At 39.7% G+C, this 24,426-nt stretch overlaps 1 protein-coding gene across 1 annotated transcript; it reads right to left on the bottom strand.

Annotated features, from left to right (window-relative positions):
* Nucleotides 1-52: 52 nt before the first annotated feature.
* LOC135752513 (C-type mannose receptor 2-like) lies at nt 53-17,787 on the bottom strand. The gene is made up of 5 exons (XM_065271003.2): nt 17,751-17,787; nt 17,306-17,677; nt 14,679-15,020; nt 14,488-14,595; nt 53-2,480 (listed from the first exon to the last, which is right to left on the bottom strand). The coding sequence occupies exons 1-5, from the start codon at nt 17,785-17,787 to the stop codon at nt 2,116-2,118; spliced, it is 1,224 nt and encodes a 407-aa protein (XP_065127075.2). The 3' UTR covers nt 53-2,115.
* Nucleotides 17,788-24,426: the final 6,639 nt, after the last annotated feature.

Raw genomic sequence — 24,426 nt, 5'->3', positions numbered from 1 at the left:
CGTGTTTGATGACACGAATTTCCACTGTTTTTCGTGTCTCTGGAGACGAATGTCTTTTTCGTCCTTTCCAGCACGAATTTCTATCAATGGCTGTTCGTGTCTGTGTCAGGACTTTCTTTATCGTGTCATTTTATATTTTGTTTTCTCATAGTTGTTTTCTATTTTTTGACCATTGTCGCTTGGGGTTTGGGTTAGAATCACTTTCTGCGACTTCCTAACCCAAACCCCAACTCTAACACCAACCCTAGGTGAGAATAGTTTTAAAAGCAAACGAAAAACATGTAGAAACCAATACATAAAATTACATCATAACGCAAACCCCGAATCTAACCCTAACCCCAAGCGACAATGATTTAAAAATAGAAAAGAACGATGAGAAAACAACATATAAAATGACACGATAAAGAAAGTCGTGCCACAGACATGAACAGCCATTGATAGAAATTCGTGCTGGGAAGGACGAAAAAAGACATTCTTCTCCAGAGACATGAAAAACAGCGGAAATTCGTGTCATCAAACACGAATAAATTAATCAAAATTTTTCGCAGAGATGTACCATTAACGTTGTACCATCAATAAGTTACTGCGTTTCACTATTGCTTTGTTAGAAGAGATCGCTTGATATGTCCTGATTGTAACATCCGTCTCTAAACACGTATGTTTGACTGTTTTAATTTACTAAAACATTAAACGATTAATAAAGGTGCAACACTTAATAATACAACTGGAATATAATGATATTATACAAAGTTAGTGATAAGGACTTACCAGCCACGGTTTAGATTCTGATGCGCGCTTACTGTGTTGTGTAGGGTAATTTAGTCACGTCGAGTTTAAAGTTCTGTTTACTATACGTATTGTTATGTATATGTATCATCTTTAGCACACAGAATCTTTTGTGGCTCAAACATATATGTGTTCGGCTGCTATTTTCACACATTAATGTTTTTAAAACATTTCCCCACATGTAATGACGGGAAATGAAGCTGTCCAATCATAGCTGTGGGCGTTTACGTCCAGGTCTTCAATGCGGCCCGCCCCTTCAAACAAACTATTTTGCCAGACAGCATCAGAACCATGTTACAAAATAGCCTATTACTTATTGCTTTTAATATTTTTGATTGTGAAAACCATGCGAACATCATAAGTAGACCTCAGACAACGGTATTAAACAATAAAACCAACAGCTTCATTGCCCCTTTAATCTGTAATACCGCGATTATCCACTTACCCAATTTATAAAAAAAAAACTAAAGCAATTTTTTTTATTAATGTTACACTCTGTGTATGTTTTGAAATCGTTCTGATCTCTAACAAAATACCTTCACAAAAATGCAATATTTCAACTTTTTGCTCAAAATTTTGTATTTTTGAAGAAAAATACCCATATTTTCCCCGCCATTGTTTTTAAAAAAGTTGCCAGCCAGCGACAGCATTTTTCATGATTTTCACAAAAGTTTAATGCCTTCCAGAAAATGTTTTTCTTTAAATATATAAACAAACAATATATCAAATGAAAGAACAGACCCTCTGCTTTCAAAAAAAAAAAAAAAAAACACATTTCATCCCACCTTAAGTAGTTCTTTTTTTATCACCTCTCAAATATGGGTAGGTTTCTTCAAAAACACAAAATTTTGAACAAAAAGCTGAGATAATTTTTGTGAAGGACTTTTGATAGCGATCAGATGCAGAGCGATCTTTAAAAGATACACAGAGTTCTTTCTCTTTCACTCGAGGAGCTACTTCCGGGTTGTATAAGTTGCGGAAAGCCGGAAATTCTTGTCATTGGCAGGGAAGCGTTTTCTCTTAATTGATGAGTTAACTCCAAAATACAACTTACACATTAATTTTACTTAATTCAACAGTTCACAAAATGGTCAGGAACTGTAAAGATTACAAACTTGATTACAAAATGATCATAGAAAATAAGTTTTATCCCAAAATAAAAATATACTAAATTAGCTTGAGATGGCACAATGCAAAATTGTATTTAATCTACAAATGCCTGTAAAATTCTTCAACTTTAACAACAAATCTAAATACAAACTCTAAAACAGAAAATATATCAGGAACAAAAACTTGTTTCACGTGAAGTGATAGACACAAATGATTTGATCATTTTCTGCTGCAGATGAAGTTGAGTTTGCCAGATTCAGGAATGCCGATCCAGCGAAGATCGTCATCACTGGCCTGTACTGCTCCAGATTTCACTTCATGGTCACAGTCGTCCACTGCGGTTTCGTTCCCTGGAGCCCAATTCTGATAGCAGACCATCTCTCCATTCACCCAGAACCAAAGACCAACAGCACAGGAGTGACGTAACCCCATCCACACGGCGTCAGTAGAGGACTCATCAATCACGTCTGTCACCCAGCGCTGAATCTCTTCTGAATCAACTGAAACCAGATCCACATGATTCTCTCTGCAGTATCTCAGAGCTTCAGACCAGCTCAGATTCTTCTGGATCAATATCAGATGATCTGAAGACACAACAAACCACAAACACAAGCTACACATCAGATCAGTCAAAGTAAATATGCAGAAACATTTCCTTGGATAAACTGAGTTTAGGAAGAAACTCACTTTCCAATTGTATTATCTTTATTACAACATTCATTATGCATAATTGCTTATTTGAAAGAATGACAGTACAGATGTGGTCATTGAGAATGCACCTGACGGACAACGATCCTGCAATACTGAAGTCAGTAGATGCGTAGGTGAGCGGCACAGTGTCTTAGTGGGTAGCACTGTTTCCTCACAGTAAGAATGTTTCCGGTTCAATCCCCGGCTGGGTCAGGTGGACACTCTGTGTGGCATTTGCATGTTCTTCCAGTGTCAGCATGGGTTTACCCCCACAGGCCAAAAACATGCAAGTTAGGTGAATTTGTGTGTGGATTAACTTGTGTGGATCAACTTGTGTATGAATTAACCAGTTCTCGCCATGAACATAGCCATAAATGATGGAATGGATGAAGAAGAAACAAATAAAGAAAGAATAGATGTGTTCAACTTTATGCAGTATTGCACAAGACTGATTAGTGTAGAGTGTAGCGTTTTGCTGCAGCCTCCGGAGGACATCCAACCCCTGCCCACATTCAAGTGTGTCATTAGAAGCCACACCCATGCCCAAATACATCACATTCTAATTACATTTAAAACCAGAAAACGCATCAAGAACACTAGAATTTTCTTTTTACACGGGGCACCAATTGGGTAGTATGCCATACACAGGACACTAGAGGTGTTAATGCACATGCACGTTGATAATGTATACCTTCATGAGTGATTTGAGGAAAAAGCTAGAAGAAAATTAATATAAAGAGGTTAAACCAACCGGCACCTCTTCTGTCTGGGCCTCCTGTATGCAAATTGTGGAAAAAGGCGAGAAAAAAGTAGGCACGGTTAAGTCTACTGGCTGTGATACATTGTTAAAGTTTGACTCGGCAAAAACAGGCACGTTGCATCTTTTTAAAGCATTCCAGGTCATGTGGAAAAAAGTTTTGACCCAGTCTTCAGTGGGTCGGAGCGGACCACAGATGTTGTGAGTCTCGCCCCTCCCTAGTTTCCACCTCGAGGAGGTCCCAAAAGCACCCCAATGACCAGACACACGAGAGAGTAAGTAACAATTAAAACAAACTTTATTAAATTATTTAAAATTAAGAAAGGGCAGGGGAACGGGGACACTAAAAATATAACTCTCCGGGCCAGGGAGAGCGGGATTGGCCTTTGCAATTCTCCCGCCACGTTCCAGCGGCTCATGCAGCGCTGTTTAGGAGGTCAACAAATGGAATCCACACTAGTGTACCTCGACGATGTCATAGTCTACTCACCTGACTTTGAGTCCCATTTGCAACATCTCGAAAAAGTCTTCCAGGCCATGGAGAAATATGGCTTAAAGCTACAGCCTGACAAATTCCATTTACTGCGTAGGGGAGTTATGTTCCTGGGCCATTGTGTTAGTGCCGCTAGGGTGGTGGTGGACCCAGAAAAAGTGTCGGCAGTACGGGAATGGGATGCCCCGAAGACGGTGAGACAGGTTAGATCATTCTTGGGATTTATGGGATACTATCGGCGCTTTATCAAAGACTTTTCGAAAATTGCAAAGCCCCTACCCCCAACTCTTGGCTGGAACGGGACGTCCTCGAGGCAGGGGGTCCCCGTCGATAGTTTGGGACTCCAAGTGTGAGACAGGCTTCCAGCAGCTAAAGCAAGGCTGCTACAAGCCATGATTCTGGCATATGCCGATTTTAACCAACCTTTTGTCTTGTACACAGACACTAGTAACCTTGGCCTGGGGGCAGTGCTGGCCCAGCGACAGGAAGGAGGGGAGCGCGTAATAGCTTATGCTAGCAGGAGCCTCCATCCAGCGTAGAGGAACGACGCCAAATACAGCTCCTTTAAGCTTGAGTTGCTGGCGTTGAAGTGGGCACTCAGTGAAAAATTCAAGGATTATTTGTGGGGTGCCAAGGTACAAGTCATTACAGACAATAATCCTCTCTTGCACTTACAGACGGCCAAACTAGGGGCGGTAGAACAGCGGTGGGTGGCCCAGCTGGCCAATTATGATTACCAGCTACAGTACCGGCCTGGAAAAGAGCACACCAATGCGGAGGCTTTATCCCGGCTCCCTGAGGAGAGGGGCCGGAGGGACCCAGTGGAGCAAATGCCCGACCAGGAGGAAGGATACATGGTGGGCATTGTAGAGGCGCCGGGAGGCCAGCAAGAGACAGTGCCGTCAAGTTGGGGCTGGGACCCCAGTCGCTGGAGAGAGCGGCAACAGCAAGACAATTGAGTGAGAGCACTGAGTTACTGGCTGGAACAAGGCCGGGAGCCGACCCCAGCGGAAAAACAAGCCCAATATGGGCTGGGGCGCAAACTGCTGGGTCAGTGGACAAGGCTTCGGTTGTGTGACGGGGAACTGACGGCTAACCCAGGCGGCGATCTATAATCCATCCCTTCCAACTGTTGGTGCTGTGAACTCTGTAAGGAGAGGAGTTTGCTGTGAGTATTGTGTGAAGTACTAAGGCGTAAAAATTAGATCAACTACTGTGTGGAGAAGTGGACGTGCTGTATTGTGTGTGATTACACGCTGTGAGTGTTTCAGATGCCCGCCCCATCTAGATCTCTGGTCACGCTGTGGAAGAGAGGAGAGGGAAGCATTAGGCCGACTCATATAGTACATCCTTGGTGCGGTGCTTCAATCTGGGATACCCGCCTGAGAGATCCTATCTGTGGCCGTGTGAGGCCCGACATACAGCAACCTGCCTTTTACTTCCACCTGCTCCCTTGGGCCGAGTCCAGTGGTGATGTATTCGTATTTACCTGCTCACTGAAGTATTGTCATCGCTTATAAAGCTCTGTGTGTGTTGCTGCAAATCCTTAGTTTCGAGCCAAGGGCTCTGCTTTGATGAGGGACTGTGTCACGATACGTTGGGAGTCCCTGTCTAAGACCTGTGACAGCATCATTTGTTAGATTGGGTGTATTTCCAAAAAAAGCAAAGGATGCTATTTTGGAAAAATGCACAAAAGTCTGCGCAAAGGATTTAAGGGCCTTTAGCATGTTTGAAACACCCATGTTTACAGAGTTGGCACAGATGTTATTAGAAACAGGAGCAATACATGGGCGGCATCAGTCAAATTCATTCTACTAGATAGAAATGCCCTAATAAATTAAACTCTGTTCCACATTTTAAAGAACAAGAGGGAGTATATCTTAGATAAGTCGGGCCAGGTTATGAAGTGCCTTGTATGCTAGGAGTAAGATTTTAAACTCAATAAGCTCCTTGACAGGAAGCCAGTTCAGATATTAAAGAACTGGAGATATGTGGTCACTCATAGGAGTTTGAGCAAAAAGAGCATTGCAGTAGTCCAAGCACGAGGTGACAAGAGCGTGGACAAAAATAGCAGTACTGTTTGTAGAGACGGCAAGACGCAGACAATTTTTATTTTGAATATGGTAATATGTTGTCCGAGTGATCTTGTTTATATGGGCTTTGAAGGATAGAGTATTATCGAGGATGACCCCCAAGCTCTTAATATGATCTGAAGGAACAATTATCGAGCCATCAATACACATGGAAAAACCACCAGCCTTAGTAAGATTGGTTTTTGTATCAACAAGAAGAATTTTAGTTTTGCTACTGTTAAGTTTGAGAATTTTTTTTGAAAACCAAGCTGTAACATCAGATGAACAATTAAGTAAACTTACTGTAGGGAGATGAGCAGCAGGTTTTGAAGATAGATAGAGTTGGGTGTCATCAGCATAACAATGAAATTGGATTCCGTGCTTTCATAAAATAATACCGAGCGATAACAGATAAATAATGAAAAGTAAAGGACCCAAAACTGAGCCCTGTGGAACACCAGTAGCAATTTGTAAGGGACTAGATTTAAATATATCTAGCTGAACAGTATGGGTATGCTCAGCTAGATAAGATGTAAACTAGGCCAGAGGAGTGTCAATTATTACAATGGACAGGAGTTGATGTAAAAGGATGTTGTGTGATATAGTGTCAAATGCTACCAGGAGGTAATTAGTGATCCTGACAAGCGCCGTCTCCGTGCTGTGCTGAGTATGAAATCCTGATTGAAATCCTTCATATAGGTTTTTAAAGTGCCCATCTTATGACTGCTTTTCCACAAGTTATATAGGTGTATGAGTTCCATGAAGCATGTTTCAAAAGTTGTTTGCTCGAAATAGCTTGTAGGAAAAGATTGTTACCCATCTCTAGTAGCCTCTGTTTTTAGGGCATTTCAGATTGTGCCGTTTTGAGCTAGTCATTACATATTTATGAGCTGCTGCTCCTTTGATCACGCCCCACTACTAACGTCATGTGCCCGTGCGCATGCTCAGTGGTCTCGTGAGCAGTACAGACCATACTGTGTTATTATTTTATATATTATTATTATTATTATTAACGGTTTATGTTGCCAACAGACAAATCATACAGAAAAGTATCACTAATAAGTACACTACAGGAGAAGAAACTCATGACACACAATGATTCCTGAGTAAATTGTGATGTTACGTTAGCAGTCACAACAACAAACTCGTTTTCCCTGGACAATGCTAACATATTCCCATTATAAAACATTTTCAAACACATTATTTTCGCAAATTACATAAATTAAGACCCGGCGGGGGATGTATACTGCTTGTGGACCGCGTGCTAATTGCTAGAAGCTAGCGGGAGGTCCGGACCGTAAAGTTTTAAGAGGCTCGGGGGTTAGCATCGTCAGAAAAGCCGGGGCTGTAAGGCACGGTCTCAGTGTGTCAAACTCATCATGACACACAAAGATTCCAGTGTAAATTGTGATGTAGCAGTCTGAACAATACACTCGTTTTCCCTGGACAATACTAACATATTCCCGTTATAAACATTTTCAAACGCATTATTTTCGCAAATTACAGAAATTAAGACCTGGCGGGGGATGTATACTGCTTGTGGACCGCATGCTAATTGCTAGAAGCTAGCGGGAGGTCCGGACCGTGTATATATCTATGCGGACCGTAAAGTTATTAGAGGCTCACCTTGTCAGAAAAGCCGGGGCGTACGGTCTCGGTTAGTTTGGCAAAAAGCTTTTAGCTCTAACATCATAAATGTAGTATTTTGTGACAGAAGATGACAACATGCAAAATATAACGTGACTTCTTACCTTTTTTTGTTGATATACAAAGATCGCGAATCGAATCCAGTCTGTTTCAGATGTGTGAATGATCCATGAAAGTCCAATAAAATACATCCAATTACCATTTTTGTCCACAAATGCTTATAATCCGTGAAATATAGATACATAGTCTGTTGTTTACATCAGATTTCGCATGAAGGTCTTATTGCCTACAATCTGAGGACTGTTTACGTCGTAACACACTGTATATAAGATTACTCCGGGTTCCAATAATCACACGTTAAAACTTTGTTTTTAAAAGTAGGTGGGAGTATAATCCATAATATCCAAATAGCGCTGTTCTTTCCGTGAGACATGATAACAGCACAGAGGGTCTCATTCAAGTGACTGCTCTATGCTCTCTAGCTACCTGGTGGGTGGAGACCTGCGAGTGGGGTGGTGGGCGGGAAAATTCAAACTGAATGTGACGAAACTTTTTGTTACGTCACAACGGAGCTGAGTTTTAACTGGCACAATCTGAGACTCAAGGCAGAGGACATTCAGAAACCTGTATCTCACTCAAAACAGCATGGATGGATTTTTTTCCAAGTTTGTATGCGTGTGGGAGCATCAGAGACACAAAATAACACCCCAAAACCCAGAGTTTTTCATAATACGGGCACTTTAACAGATAAGTGATCGTAGATCTAAGCCGCAACATTAAAAAAATCTACATTTAATATTCTACAATTTTTGAGAGAAATGGTAGATTAGAAATAGGTCTGAAGTTATTGTAGTTAGTAGGATCTGCACCTGGCTTCTTGAGTATTCTTGAGGGGATATTAAACCGCGTTCCAAATTATTATGCACATGTTATTTTTTTATATTTTTCCAATACAGTCAGTTTGGGTTAGTTTACACATTTTATTTTACCCTCAACACTTATATGACAGTGTGGATGTTATTTCATTTTAATGAAATATGTCAAAAGATACTTTAATACTTTGAAAAATATGCAAAATATGCTGTTCCAAATTATTATGCAGAATGCACTTTAACCAAATTTATAATGATATAATGAATTATAATGATCCAAAAACAGATATCTGTCAAATGTGCTGCGTGAACACAAAACAAACACAATGTAAAATAAATGATGTATTTACACAAGTTACATAGTAATATATGAGCGTATCTTTGACATGACTTTAACTCTTCCATTCATATTTTGAGCCTGTTATGTATTTCTTTATGCTGGTGTTACCCCTTTAAGGACCTTATGTGTTCCCGCATGTGCTGTGCGCATGCGCAGTGTGTCTGTAATGCTTGCTACTGCTAACAACAGTAAAGAGTTATGTTGCTACAAGACGGTGTCGGTGTATGATGTATTTACACGCGTGTCATTCACTCCACGACATAACAAAGTAAACTGGCGACGAGGATGAACGCGATATTGTGTCATTGTGACACCGCCGAGTGAAATAGAGAAAGTTAAAAAGGGCACGACGTCAGGGACGATCGACACATGCTCGGCGAAAGGAAAATCAACATACACAAACAGTGAGTGAAAAGTGCATTAACTTGTAAGATGGCTGGATTAGTGGGACAAATTGGACCATATGACGAAAATACGGAGCAATGGAGCTCGTACACGGAGCGGTTTGATTGTTTTGTTAAGGCTAACGGAATTAAAGACGAAGTTCTCGTACCGACCTTTCTGAGTGTAATGGGAAGCAAAACATACAATCTACTGCGTAGCCTGGTCCAGCCCAATAAGCCTAGTGATTGCTCATTCAGGGACGTTGTAACATTGCTCAAAGAACATTTCGCACCAAAACCCCTCATTATTGCCGAAAGATTTCGCTTTCATAAACGCAACCAGTTAGAGGGAGAATCAATCGCGCAGTTTGTTGCTGTTCTGAAACGTCTCTCTGAACATTGTGAGTTCGGAGCAACGCTGAACGACACTATAAGAGACCGATTTGTGTGCGGACTGCGAAGTGAAACCATCCAGAAACGTCTTTTGTGCGAAAGTAATTTGACATTGGAACGAGCAATGGAAATCAGCGTTTCCATGGAGATGGCTGCAAAAGAAGCACAAGAGTTGAGCACTTTCACCCAAGTGAACAAAGTATACAGGAAAAAACCGAAACAAGACAGCAAGAGAACTTGTTATCGGTGTGGAAAGAGTGGGCATCTGCCACAAGAATGCTGGTTTAAAGACAAAGACTGTAATAACTGTGGAAGAAAAGGACACATTGAACGGGCATGTCAAAGCAAAAAGTTGAATGTAAGTGAAAAAGTGAACGCAAGCAAGCCTATGGAAGCAAAGAAAGTCTATGCCAGAAAAGTAAAAAAGAAACACATTCATCAAGTGGATTATACTGCAATGCAGCAATCAGATGATTCAGATGAAAATGAATTGGCACATGTAATGTCTGTGCCTTCAAATTCAGATGGATACTGGGTGACACCACTGCTGGATGGTAAGGCCATTCCCATGCAAGTGGATACAGGAGCCACCGTTTCGCTCATGGCAGAATCAACATACAAAGAGAACTGGCCGGATCTGTCTCCAAAGAAGCCTAAGCTGACCCTAAAGACATATACAGGAGAGCTGGTACCTCTAGTAGGAGTCATGGACGTGACTGTGGAGCTTAACAGGCAAAATGTAAAACTACCAATCTACATTGTGAAAGGTAGCAGTCACGCAACATTGATGGGCAGATCATGGCTGGAGAAAATAAAAATAAATTGGCAAGAAGTACATTTGGTTGTGAAAGAGTCAGCCAGCCTAGAAAACATCCTAAGGAAACATGCAGAGGTATTTTCTGAGGAACTTGGCAGCATGAAAGACATTACAGTAAAGCTGACCATTAAGTCGGACAGCACACCAAAGTGCTTAAAAGCCCGCCCTGTTCCATACGCGATTAAGCCAAAGGTGGAAATGGAACTTGACCGTCTGGAGAAAACAGGAGTTTTAAAGAAGGTGAGTGTTAGCGAATGGGCAACACCAATTGTTCCTGTAATGAAAAAAGACGGATCAGTCAGAATCTGCGGTGACTTTAAAGTCACTATCAACCCTGTCTTAACCGTGGAACAGTACCCTCTGCCGCTAATTGACGATCTTTTTGCTGGTTTAGCAGGCGGTAAAAAATTCAGCAAAATAGACTTATGTCAAGCTTACCTTCAAATGCATGTCGATCCTGTTTCCCAGGAACTGCTGACCATTGTAACCCACAAAGGCCTATACAGGTACCAGAGGCTCCCATTTGGCATAACTTCGGCTCCGGCTTTGTTCCAGCGGGCCATGGACCAGATCTTAAGTGGCTTAAATGGAGTACAGTGCTATCTCGATGACCTGCTCATCACAGGAAAAGATGATGAAGATCATCTCAGAAACTTGAATGCAACACTGCAGAGACTGAGTGAATACGGTCTGCGGGTAAAGAAAGGCAAGTGCGAATTCTTTTGTCCAACTGTCGAATACCTAGGACACGTCATCGACAGCGCTGGCCTTCACAAAGCACCATCCAAGGTAAAGGCTATCATCGAAGCACCATATCCACAGAATGTAAGCCAGCTTCGCTCATTTCTGGGTCTATTGACATACTATGCAAAGTTCATGCCAAATCTTGCGAGTAAGCTACGGCCCCTACATGAGCTGTTGAATAAGTCCAAACAATGGAAATGGACTGAAAAATGCGAGAAGGCTTTCAAAGATGTGAAGTGCACATTAACCCAATCGGAGGTACTCACACATTTTAATCCATCACTGCCAGTACAGTTGGCATGCGATGCCTCACCGTATGGTGTTGGCGCTGTACTTTCTCATGTGATGCCGTCCGGTGATGAGAGACCAATTGCATTTGCTTCAAGGACCCTGAACAAAGCGGAGAGTAACTACGCCCAAATCGAACGAGAAGCCTTGGCAATTGTATTTGGCGTCAAGAAATTTCACCAGTACCTTTTTGGGCGCAAATTTACGCTACTGACAGACCACAGACCACTTACCTCAATTTTTGGTCCAAAATCTGGCATCCCCTCACTGGCCGCAAGTCGCATGCAGCGTTGGGCTCTTTTGCTGTCAGCTCACCAATATGACATCAGGTATAGGAGATCCGAGCAACACTGCAACGCGGATGGTTTGTCCAGATTGCCCCTGCCAGATACACCTCCAGAACGTTCACAAGCTGATATCTTCTACTTCAAAGAAGTGCATAATGCACCGGTCACGGCTGCACAAGTGAAACGTTTTACAAGAAATGACCCAGTCTTGTCTGAAGTTATGGACTGGATTTCACAGGGTAAGAGAGGAAAGATGTCTGACCATCTTAGACCTTATATGAATCGCCAAAATGAGCTGACGGTACAATCTGGCTGCTTACTTTGGGGTTATCGGGTCATTATACCCCCACCACTGAGAAAACCCTTGCTTAAGGAACTGCATACCAGCCACTCTGGCGTAGTGAGGATGAAAGAAATTGCACGCAGCTACTTCTGGTGGCCTGGGTTAGATGCTGAGATTGAAGAGGAAGCCAAAATCTGTCCAGACTGTCAGAATCTGCGAAAAATGCCCCAGACAGCCCCCTTACATCCATGGGAGTTTCCAGAGGAGCCATGGCAAAGGGTGCATATCGACTTCGCCGGTCCACTGGAGAATAACATGTTCTTTGTGATGGTCGATGCTCACAGTAAATGGCCTGAAGTTGCCATCATGAAAAACACCACTTCAGAGAAAACTATTGAGGAGCTCAGATCTGTTTTCAGTCGTTTTGGGTTGCCACAACAGATTGTAAGTGATAACGGTCCCCAACTGGTGTCTGATGAGTTTCAGTCTTTCTTAAGCTTAAATGGGATTCAGCACATCAGGTCCGCGCCTTATCACCCATCGACTAATGGCCTTGCAGAGCGATTTGTGCAGACTCTGAAGAAAGCCATAAAGGCATCCCAGGGCAAGGGCTCTTTGAACCAAAGACTAAACGCTTTTCTTTTGGCATATAGAAACACACCTCATGCCATCACCAAAGTCTCTCCAGCTACGGCATTGCTGAAACGACAACTCCGCAGCCGACTGGATTTATTGAGACCTGTGAAAACTAAACAGACTGTACTGTTACAACAGCAAAAGCAGGTGGAGAGGAGATGCAAGGCAAAATTCAGGAGCTTTAACAGAGGTGACAATGTCCTTGTTCGTAACTATGGAAAAGGAGCCAAATGGGTCCCTGCTACAGTGATCGCGCAAACAGGCCCTGTTTCCTATGCAGTCGAAACGAAGGACAATGTGACCTGGAAGAGACATGTTGATCAGATGTTGTCTGCAGCGGTCTCCAGTGATGTTCCGTGTAAAACCCAGATTCACCTACCAAAAACATCCTTAAATTCTGGCCAGGAAGGAGTACCTGAAATGTCTCCTACACAACTTACCAGCAAACCAGTGGTGACGGATACTGAAATCATCCCGCTTGAAGACACATCTCCTGTCCCAGAAACTGTTATCAAGCCTCCAGTAAAAACACCACAGGTGCCTGTGTCTCCACGTTATCCCACAAGAATGCGGAAAGCACCGCAGAGGTTAGATCTTTAGTTTAGTGGCTAACCCACAGCATTGGGGCAGAATAATCCCCAGGGTTTAGCCTGAGAAATGAGGTAGTCTACCCTCTTTCTCAAATAGTAGGAAAATGTTAAATAATAATAATGAAAATTGTTATGGTTGTTGTTCAAAGTAAAAGGGGAGGAATATGTTATGTATTTCTTTATGCTGGTGTTACCCCTTTAAGGACCTTATGTGTTCCCGCATGTGCTGTGCGCATGCGCAGTGTGTCTGTAATGCTTGCTACTGCTAACAACAGTAAAGAGTTATGTTGCTACAAGACGGTGTCGGTGTATGATGTATTTACACGCGTGTCATTCACTCCACGACATAACAGAGCCAGTATCAGACGTAAATACAGATTTTGAGGAACAACTTATTGTTAACTAATAGAACTTCAGTTAAACGCTAGCATATAGCATTTATTGGCATGTAGCGCTAACTCAGCAGTCACAAGTTTGTTTTTAGCATTTCAACAACTTTGTTCTTAAAGGGACACTTCACCCATTAGCATTAAGCTTTGTATAGTTAGAACCCCAGTCATGTTTTTGTATGGTCATGCATCATTTTCTCAGTCGCCAGTGAGACAGGAGAAATACAGATTTCAGTGTTGCACTTCCTTCTTTCAATGATGTAAAAATCATCATTTTGCATCATTGAAAGAAGGAAGTGCAATGTCTTTGTTGAGGGAGTGAGACTACAAACACCCCTTTTCTCGGTCAAATAGGCACCAAATTCTAAATGTATGTTACATTTCGACCACAAATATAACACACTTTCAATAAAGATTAATGTTTCTATGGGTGAAATGCTCCTTTAATTTAATGTGTAATTTAATGTTAGGGTGTACATCTCGACTGTGAGGTCACAGTTGGTGCTATGTTGAGATTGTTCTGTTTTCCAGCAGTCTTTTGTGTGCACGCGGTTCATATAAAAATGAGGAAACAAATACGTTTCAGGCTCAAGATATGTCATTACCATGTACAGAGCTCTTATTATTCATCTATGCCTAGGTAAATACAGTTTTTCATCTATGGCACCTTTAATATAATAAAATTATTTGCGTCCCCATCAATGTCAAAATCCAAACTACGCCCTTGCCTGGCTTTGTTTGTTATTGTGCGATAACAAATTTATTTAAATTCTAAGAAAACGTGCCTGCAGTAATACATATAAACATGCATTCCTAATCACCACATCTGTACAACTCCACACCAATTAAACTATTGAATTGTATTCAGTCAATTTAAACATCAATAAATCTTATTTTCTATAAAGTTCACCGTCTGCCTCGGGTAACTGTGTCACCACCTCTTCCTCCCAAAGATCTTCAGCATGAGGGGTCGTTCCCAAAGAGGTGTTTATTTCCAATCCAGAAGGTGTAGAAAGAGCTTGTAAATGAAATTTTCACATATTATAAAGCTTAAAGAAAATGCTATGGATAATAAAACAAACATTTACTTTTTTTACTTACCTTCATAACACACAAATGTGACGGGTTTATAACAACCTGCATCATACATTTTTTTCTGCCTTTTTACATTGACTGATGTACATTGTGGTCTCTTTCCTCCATTAGGTTCACCAAAGTTCCAGTATCTGAATGTGGAGTCGCTCTTATCTGACCACTCCCATGAGTCACTGAACAGACCAATCCAGACTTCAGATATGTTTGTGTCATTCATGATCTTCTGAATCTGTTGATTCTCAGTCTGATTCCTCACACTGGTCAGATCAGTATGATGCTGTCTGCAGAAGATCTGAGCGTTTCTCCATGTTTTAACAGATGTTTCAATGATGAATCCTTTACTGTTCTCTGTTTGACAAATTAAAGATTGTTTAAAGCGCACCTATTATCTGAATCACGATTACATTTCCTTCGTACTGTAAGTGTGTGTTAGTACGTTAACGATATGCAAAGTTAAAAATCCTAAAGTAAACAATGACAGAAGTTATCGGCTCCAACTGAAATCTCTTTTCTTGGACTACAGTGAACACAAGGATTGTAGGCAACAGTTTACTTCTGCAGCCAGCTGACGTAGACTTTACGCAAATTAAAATTCGTTACCACTGTGTTGTAGTTTAGTATCTGTTTTTGTTTGTTCTCTGTTTCTAGTCAGTTTTGCAACTGTGTTAAAGAGGAAACAAGGATAATTATGATATTTTTTCGATGAGCTTGTTGAGATGGGTAGATCTGGCGTTTTTTATAACCTGTCTGTAGTGTTGAACACTCTCTTTCCATGCAGCACACAATACCTCTAACTTTGTGCTCCTCCAATTACGCTCCATTTTTCTTGCTGCCTTTTTAAGGGCTGCGGTATGATGGCCATCTTGTTTCTTTTTGATCTAATGGGAGCAACAGCTTCCAGTGTGCTAGAATAAACATTGTTCAAGGTTTTGACCACAGCATTCAGGTTTTTAAAGTTATCTGCTACATGTTTAATTTGTGACAGATCTGGGAGATTACTAATAAAGCTATCTTTAGTAGTGCAAATTATTGTTCTGCCTAATAAGGTAGCGTGGTGTGGACTGGGCCATTCTATCTAGAAGTACCGTCTATGAGATAAGGCAATGAAACAGCATCGCTCTAAGGTAATATTTCTATGTTACTAATATTGAGCCCAAGTGACAGAATTAAGTCTAATGTATGTTTACAAATATGTGTGGGTCCTGTCACGTTTTGCCTAATACCAAGAAAGTTGAGAACATCCATAACAGCTAATGCTAACTAGTGCTGCCGTGAATAGTCGACATAATTAAAATTAGGCAAATTTTTTCTCCAACGGCCCACTATTCTAGTCTAGTCTCCTGTCTCAAGTGGCTCAATGTAATTCACCTCCACACCAGTCTGTGCGCGCCCTGTTGGTTAATCTGCTACGCTAACATCTTTCTTCCCTCTCTCCCTGCCTTTACTGCTTTAATTTTGAAACATTGGCAGTGGCAGGTGAGTCTATGGAATTAGGCGTCTGAAACTTCCAAAGTATGAAAGTATTTTAAGCCAAGTTGTGATAAAAGAGTGGTCTGTACACTGTGCCAAACGTCGCTGGCTTATCACTGGAGCACAACGACGATGCACGAGCATCTTAAATGAAAACACTCGGGAGTTCTTGACGATGCACCCACAGAGAACAGGACAACGTAAGTAACTGTTATATGATTATTAATGAAACCGCGAGCTAGTCTGTACTGTTTATTAACTCTTTTGAGAAGTACAATGACTCTGTCTTTGGATGTTAAAGGTGATCGGTGTTTCCCATACATTGATTTGTTCGTGATTCCGCCACAAAATCAACACTGGCCGCCATAAATAGATTTTTCATGATTCCCATTTACATTTTTATTTTACTATTTTAAATTGCTCAATTTATTGTTGCGAGTGCTCAGCGCCCTCTCTCTCTCTCTCTCTCTCTCACTCATGCTGGGTGCAGCGCCTCGACAGCGCGTGCATCTCTCTCACGTGACAGTGAAAGTGTTTTTAATGTATGTTCCTCAGTATACTTTCTTTTTTGCGTAAACATCAACATTCACGGATGTTAATGATGACTGATTGGTTAACATGACTTGAAGAAAGATTAGCAGTAGTGTGAGTCTGTGTGCGAGCTTTCTCCCTCTCTATGATGCGATACGCCCGTGCACGTGTTCTGTAGTCTGTTACACAACAAAAACAGTGTATTCTCTTATATTTCTGAATTTGCACTGAATTGTATGCACTATATCACTCGCATTTAAAATCAAAAATGGCTCAAAACACAACAACACTTATGAGAAGGGCAACAGTTATAGATCAAAGAGTAGTGAAACATTTCATATTTCTGTTAAGCAACTACTTTGCACTGGAATTTTTGATTATTATTATTTATATTGTTTACATTGTAATTTTTTTAATTGGTAACATTTAAGTTATTTATATTGTTTATAATTAGTCATTTAGAATAGTCGACTATTCAAAAAATTTGTCGAAAGATTAGTTGTTAGAAAGTTAGTCGTTAGTGGCAGCACTAATCTTAAGGCGTCTTTTATCATTGTGGATATTAAAGTCACCAACAATAAGAGCTTAATCTAAAATAAAGGTTTGATGTTATTTTATGAAGCTTCACTCACCATTGTAGCAGATGAATCTCTTGTTCACACTACAGTCCTGATGACGCCATGATCCATCTCTCATATAAACACAATGACCTGGACCATTTGAGTCTCCATTAGACCAGTTTACATAATTCACAGGATCACCCAGAGACCACTTCCATTTATAAACACCTGTATTCATCAATCCAATCCAGACAAACAAATCCTTAATGTTAGTCAACAGGCTGTTATTCACACTCATGATCAGTTGTTTCATGTCATTGATGTTGTTGACTGTGGCCAGATCTGTGTAGTTTTCTCTGCAGTATTTCTGAGCTTCAGTCCAGGTCTTATTCATGTTTATGTGGTGATAGCGGCGCTGAATGCATTCAGATAATGAACAGAGAGCTATGAAAGAAAGAGTTTGAGTCAAATCTCATGAGATTATAAAACAAACATAAAACCACAAACACAAACTCACCGATGAGAAGAACGCTGAAATATAAAGTTTGAGTCATTCCTGAAAAACAAACAAACAGAAATGTTCAATCAGATGTCAGATGTTCAATCAAATCTTTATCAATTATCAGTTTAGATGAATTCAGTTATACCCTTATGAAAAATAACCATTGTTTTACTACAGCAAAAAAATAATAATAAAAAATAGCAACCAATACACAGACGAATTGAAAACTCCCTAGAGAGACCAATCTGCTTGGAGTGTAAGTATAAAAAGCCAATGAATATTGGCATACAATTTTTGTATCTGCCAGCCAGGCCCCACCGTGGAGTATAAATAGAAGCACATGGAGTGATTTCAGCAGCAGAGACAGGTGCCAAGAGGGTATAGAGGAAGGACAAGGTGGATTTAATCTCCTCGCCCCTGAGGAACCTGACGACCAGGTGTGCGTTTCCTGAACAACAATGTAACTCGCTGCTGAACCACCAGTTAAAGAAACTAACTACCTAGTCAAGACTGTTTCCTGAAAACATAGTAACTTTGTTGAACATTCATTGTTTGAAGACAACAAAGTTGATGATGTCACGTGGAAGGTGAAGTACTAATTAATCTGTTTAAATCGATTTAAGGCCAGATTACTGCTGTAAATAATGTATATTGCATCAGAAGACTGTAGTACAGCTGGTATACAATAAACGTTAAGTTTATTTAAGAAGAGACACTGTAAAACAATTAAACCTCAAGTGGTGTTGTTAACCCAAATTTGACCCTCAAGTTGAACTGGTCATGAATCTCTTTGTGCTCCTAATCTCTTCATGACAAAGGCTTTTGCACTGTTAGCCTTCAGGCTCACATCACTGGGTATCTGCTGAATATATATGATATTAAGTATATATATATTATGTTGTTCTGAGATTGCAATTTTATATTCATGTTTAGTATTATTTTTAAGGTCATGGTGCGATGAGTAAAAAGTCTCATTTCTATAAATCTAAGATAAGAGGGATCAAGGTTTTAGAACTTAGGATAGAAGATGCATTTCTTGTAGAGGTGCGGTTTTGCCAGGATACTTCTGGCTAGTTTGACCAGGTGTACTTTAAGGTCACTTGATACAGGTCAAACTGGATTTCTTTGTAGTTTTACGATGTCTTTGTTCTGGTCAGTATTTAAGGTACATTGGCAAGGGATTCATTCTGTAACCAGAAGCTCCCACACTCTGTGTATTAAAACATCATGAAAGCATCTCTATTCAGTACTTCCCGCACTGCTGTGTGTCACTTTAATTGCCATGTATGATTTGACTGTGTGATTTTTATTTTATTTACTACTGTTATTTTAGATGTGAATGTTGATGTTTTTGATTGATTCATTTGAAAAACTAAATGACTGAATAAGGTGTAACCTGCCTGGCACAATAAATTGTTATTATTGATTCATTTTAATTCTTTCAGAAATTATTATGACTAGTAGATTAGAAGGAGTCTGGTATTACCGCAAGATTATTCTGTCAGGATATGATCACACTGGTGTTTTGATGTTGAATGGAGCATGGGGCACATTCATCAAGACTCTCAGATTTATGTCTATCACCTGACTTAGCAAGTTGCATGATCGTGACTAAAGTAACTATTTTTATGATCGGAGCAAGCATGGGGCGGCCAGACATAAAGTATTAGTTTACACGGCAACCTCTTACTAAGATCAGACTGGCAATTTTGTGTCTGTGAGATGTACGCAACGGCCGGCATATATCTGGTGCGATATCAGGTCCCTAATGAACTAATAATTAAGATTATGAGAATTTATAAATAATCAAACTATTTAAATTATAATCTAAATTATGATCAACAGATAATTAATATAATGCACTAAATTCTTACTATATTAAATTGGAGTCAGATTATAATTTAAACACAGAGGTCAAATAATTTAAATTTAATCCTGATAAATGGAATTATTATTTGAGAAGTGCCAAGACAAGAACACGAGATCCCTTCACCTACACCATTGGATTCTGTCATTGGGCCAATGGGTGGTTCCTTACAAGACTGATTTTGTTATTGTGATTTAGTCCTCTGTTGTTTATTTTCAAGATATTTAATTCATGCTCAAGTTTCAGTTTTAAAAACAGCACTTTAATTCTGTTTACAAACTTAAAAACATAAAACTGACTTTTGTATATTTAGAATGATGGCTATAGAATGCACTGCACATTGCTTGTTTATTTAGTTTAAAAGCATGATTAATTCCAGTTTACTTGTCATAATAAGAAGGAACTATGCTACTAACCACAGCTCAGCAACTGTAACCGCACAAGTTTGCGATGCAGTTTGCGAATGTCTACTAGAACAGCACCCAAATCGTTAAACTATGCTGAAACAATGAAACTTGCGACCATAGTTGGCTAAGAGTGATTTTGGAAGGGTACTTTCCCCTCGGAGCCCTCCTTCGTGTCAGCCTCAGAATCCTCGGAGGAAGATGAGGAGCCATAATCGCTCTGAGAGTGCATGATTATTTCTAGAGCCTTATATATGCTGTAATGCCTTGCCACTACTCCTGACATACTGCTCATACTTATAGCCATGGCCATGAATAAACAAACAACATGAGGGAGAATCAAAACAAAGATTGGTTTTATTACGGTTCTGCCCTCTTATCGTTTTTATTACTGAATTAGCAGAATGTGGTTTTCAAAGAGAGAAGACTTTGGATATGTTGGACATCACCCCCATCCTTCAGACCCACCTTTTGTACGCATGCACGCACGCACGCACGCACGCACGCACACACACACACACACACACACTTTTGTTGTACCATTACACCAAAACAAAGTGACAGAAGTGCTAATGTTACTAATGCTTTTTCTTTCTGTGTGTGCATTTATGTTTTGACAGATCTCCTCATGGGTATCTGTCATTGCGTTCTCTCCTTACTCTTGTCATTCCATTAATTGGTTGCAGCGCGTCTTCTTGCACACCTGCTTTCCATCACCTCATTAGTTCACTATTGAGCTCCCCTCCATCTCTTGTTCTGTGCGTGACTGTTTGATTTTGTTCTTAGTCCTCGCCTCTTCTCTAGTCCTGTTTTTTTATTCTTCAATTTTTGTTTTCCTGACTCGTTCCTGACAGTTGTAACCCTTTTGAAAGGACCTCAAAATCAATACAAACATAATTATCATTTTTTTCTCTCTGATATTGTATTAACAGTTATCATTTTGATTATTGGTATTTACATTGATTTCATTACAGTCTCGTTCTAACCCTAACTGTACTTGGGGCTTAAGGCCGTTTCACACGGTACGCGTCAACCACGAGTGTTTAGTTCTTTTTCAATAGAAGACGGGGGCGGTTACAGAGGTGAAGCGGAGTTGGTCCACACGCCTTGCTCATGCACCCAAAATTCTGTCCCTTCTCCAGACATGGTATTTCATGAAAGGCGCCGTTGAAGATAAACATATTTACACTAAATGCTGCACAAAACGCTTCCAATAGAAAAGAGAAAAGCTGAAGCCGCGTACCGTGTGAAATGGCAATTAGTTTTAGCGCTGTTGTGTTGCTGTAAACCCCTGTGCTGTGCAAAACTTATTTCAATTCAAGCTATCAGTTACTTTAGCTGACAGGTTTCAAAATGGTGTTATGTTTTAGGTAGGTAAAGATAGTGATTAAAATAATATAAGATTAGATTGCGACACCCAACGCAGACATCAACAAAAACATAAGATGGAGAAATTTACTTTCATGCCTCAAAAAAACTCTATGCCCAGTAACACATCAAAACATGTGCACAAATTAGCATGAGATGGTCCTCTGACAGTAGAGAAAAAGCCCAGACTGCTCCATAACTGGTGTTATTTTAGACACAGACCTTATTATTTTATTCTACTTAAACAATGAAGTTCACAGACTGTATCTGCTCTTCACAATACAAGCCCTAACTTTACCAAAGTGTTATCTACTGTATCGATTATATTTAATGATTTAATGAACCGAAAGAGTGAATCAGTGTTACTTTAACTCTCTGTAGTAAACAGTATTCATTTAACACTCATGTCTTTACTGTGGATGTTGGATGTGAGGATTTTGAAAAGGACGAACCCAGACGCAGACAGCGGATGACGTTTAACAGATAATTTATTAAACAAATAACAAGAAAACAAAAACCCACGAGGGGGCAAAACAGAACACTAAGAACAGGACACTAAACTTAGACAAGATAAATAACACCAAGCTACACAATTAACAAGACAAGACAAGATACTCAAGGCACAAAAACACTATTCGATATTAACTCACGGGAAACAGGACAGGAACTAGAGAGAAACCAAAACGCACGAGTGAAGAACATCAAACACAAGGACTTTAAATAGGGACAAAATAAATTACATACACCTGGAAATCATTACAAGTAAGGGATCGGGGAAAAAGTGGGTAACACTTTATTTTACGACCCGCAAAGTACCGCGTAATTAAACCGAATTTACAGCGTACCTATTTGTAACAACAGAGTACCTCTACAGTACGTACTTGTAGTTATAAGGGAATAATATTTTAAGTTTGGGGTAATAAGGGGGTAAGAATATGGAAAATTATTCTCTAAGTATTTCATAACTACAGGGTACCTACTGTAATATTACGTGGTATGTATGACTTACGTCTATGGGTAATATGGTCTATGTGTAATAGTTTTTTTTTTTCATATATGCTACTTACCTGATGAAGTGTTTTGTATAGCCTACAGTTGATGTCTACAAGCCACGTCGGCAAATAAAATATAACACACAATAAAGATAATAGCAACTTGTACCTCTTTGATCTGTATATGTATACAGGAGTTACCAGGTAACTCTTATATTTGCGGGCTGTAAATTGAAGTGGGGCTTATTCCCTGATTGTTCTGTGTATGTACCAGGTAACTCTTATATTTGCGGGCTGTAAATTGAAGTGGGGCTTATTCCCTGATTGTTCTGTGTATGTACCAGGTAACTCTTATATTTGCGGGCTGTAAATTGAAGTGGGGCTTATTCCCCGCTTGTTCTGTGTATGTACCAGGTAACTCTCATATTTGCGGGCTGTAAACTAAAGTGGTGCTTTGTTCACCTCTTGTTAATAAATGTTATAGGGTAAATACCATAAACATACAGAATATTGTTATTTTTATTTTAAAACAACTTATTTCAAAACATCTTTAAAACACTATAATTAAGCCAACACTTAATGTTTATATCACATAACTTTTATTTAAAATAAAAAGTCATGACAATTTTTCATTGTTTTTGCGGCTTGGCTTCCTCTGTTGGTGTTCTTGTCCACTCGGATGTTGAGTTGATGTCGTCTCACAAATGCTGTTCTGCATTACATATAAAAAACATAAATGAAAGCCTTCAGTAAATGTTTCTTCACTGTGCCTTGACAGAAACAGAGTTTTCTGAGCCAGTTACGTTAATAACTTCAGGCTTACTTATGTGCTAGCTAACCTGCTACCGTTAGCTAGCAACTTTCTTGAAAAACATTGTTTGAAATGCTTGAGTCATGTATTAACAAAACCAGTCACCTTATCCAGCATGCGGATCCTGCTAACATCACTCGCAGCCGTACTCCACAGTGTAGAACGTTTTTAAAACCTCTTAAAGAAATTTCACCTCAGGATCGCGTTCCAGCAAACCTCCTGCAGACGGCCGCGCGTTCTACACCTGCGCAGTCCGCATGTAGTCGTCTTTTGATTTAGCGCGAGCTGGAACCATCTGCTGTTGTTTCATTCTGGTTTGCCATTGCATAAATTATATTTGGCTAAAATACTTGTATTTACAGTAAATAAATTGCAAAGCACCACTTCAAATATGTCCGCAAATGTAGGAGTTTCCTGGTAAATAGGGAATAAGTTGCTATTTTTATTGTACTTATCTTAAAAAAAAGATAACCACATTAAATCAGCTTGACTTTTGTTATTAAAAGCAAGTAATATAGGCTACTAAAATAAAAGTGATATGCTGTTATATTTATTTGCCGATGTGGCTCGTAGACATTGACTGTATACAACATTCAGTAGTCAATATGAAAAATTCACAATAAAAAATAAATAAAACATAATTTCCCCATAGACTTGACTAAGTCATACATACCACGTAATATTACAATAGGTACCCTGTTGTTATAAAATACTTAGAGTATAAATAATTTATAATTCTTCATATTCTTACCCCCTTATTACCCCAAACTTAAAATATTATTTCCTTATACCTACAGGTTACCTACCCTGTTGTTACAAATAGGTACGCTGTAAATTCGGTTTAATTACGCGGTACTTTGCGGGTCGTAAAATAAAGTGTTACCAAAAAGTGACCCGGGAAATGCGTGGTCTAAATAAACCAATCCTAAAACCACGCATCTCCCACATAAAACAAGGTACTGCCAGGACCCCGTCACACAGATTAGATATAATTCAAAACAAGATTCTGACAGGATCCTGACAGTTTCAGCAATTTAACCTAAATTAAAACAAAAATGACATGGGTTTGAGTATATTCAGTTACAACAGCAACATTGGTTTTTGTAGGTTAAATCAGGTAAAAAATAACTCCTTAAAGCAGCAAATGCACTTGTTCACTTTCACAAGTGTATCTCTTCAGTAAGCCTTTATTAATTCTTTATAAAGTTGTAATATTATTATTTTAATTAATAGGAATGAGAAAGTAAAT

The sequence above is a fragment of the Paramisgurnus dabryanus genome, chromosome 1 (assembly GCF_030506205.2).
Source record: "Paramisgurnus dabryanus chromosome 1, PD_genome_1.1, whole genome shotgun sequence".
In the NCBI taxonomy this organism is placed as follows: domain Eukaryota; kingdom Metazoa; phylum Chordata; class Actinopteri; order Cypriniformes; family Cobitidae; genus Paramisgurnus; species Paramisgurnus dabryanus.
The sequence above is the reverse complement of the archived record's forward strand: the minus strand, read 5'-3'. Positions and strand labels throughout refer to the sequence as shown.

Bases quoted from the DNA above. Each gene is read 5' to 3' on its own strand.
- LOC135752513 (XM_065271003.2), bottom strand. From the start codon at position 17,787: ATGACTCAAACTTTATATTTCAGCGTTCTTCTCATCG. The intron at 15,021-17,305 runs GTGAGTGAAGCT...TTTGTCAAACAG, and splicing joins GAGATTCATCTGCTACAATG to AGAACAGTAAAGGATTCATC. The intron at 14,596-14,678 runs GTAAGTAAAAAA...TTCATTTACAAG, and splicing joins CACATTTGTGTGTTATGAAG to CTCTTTCTACACCTTCTGGA.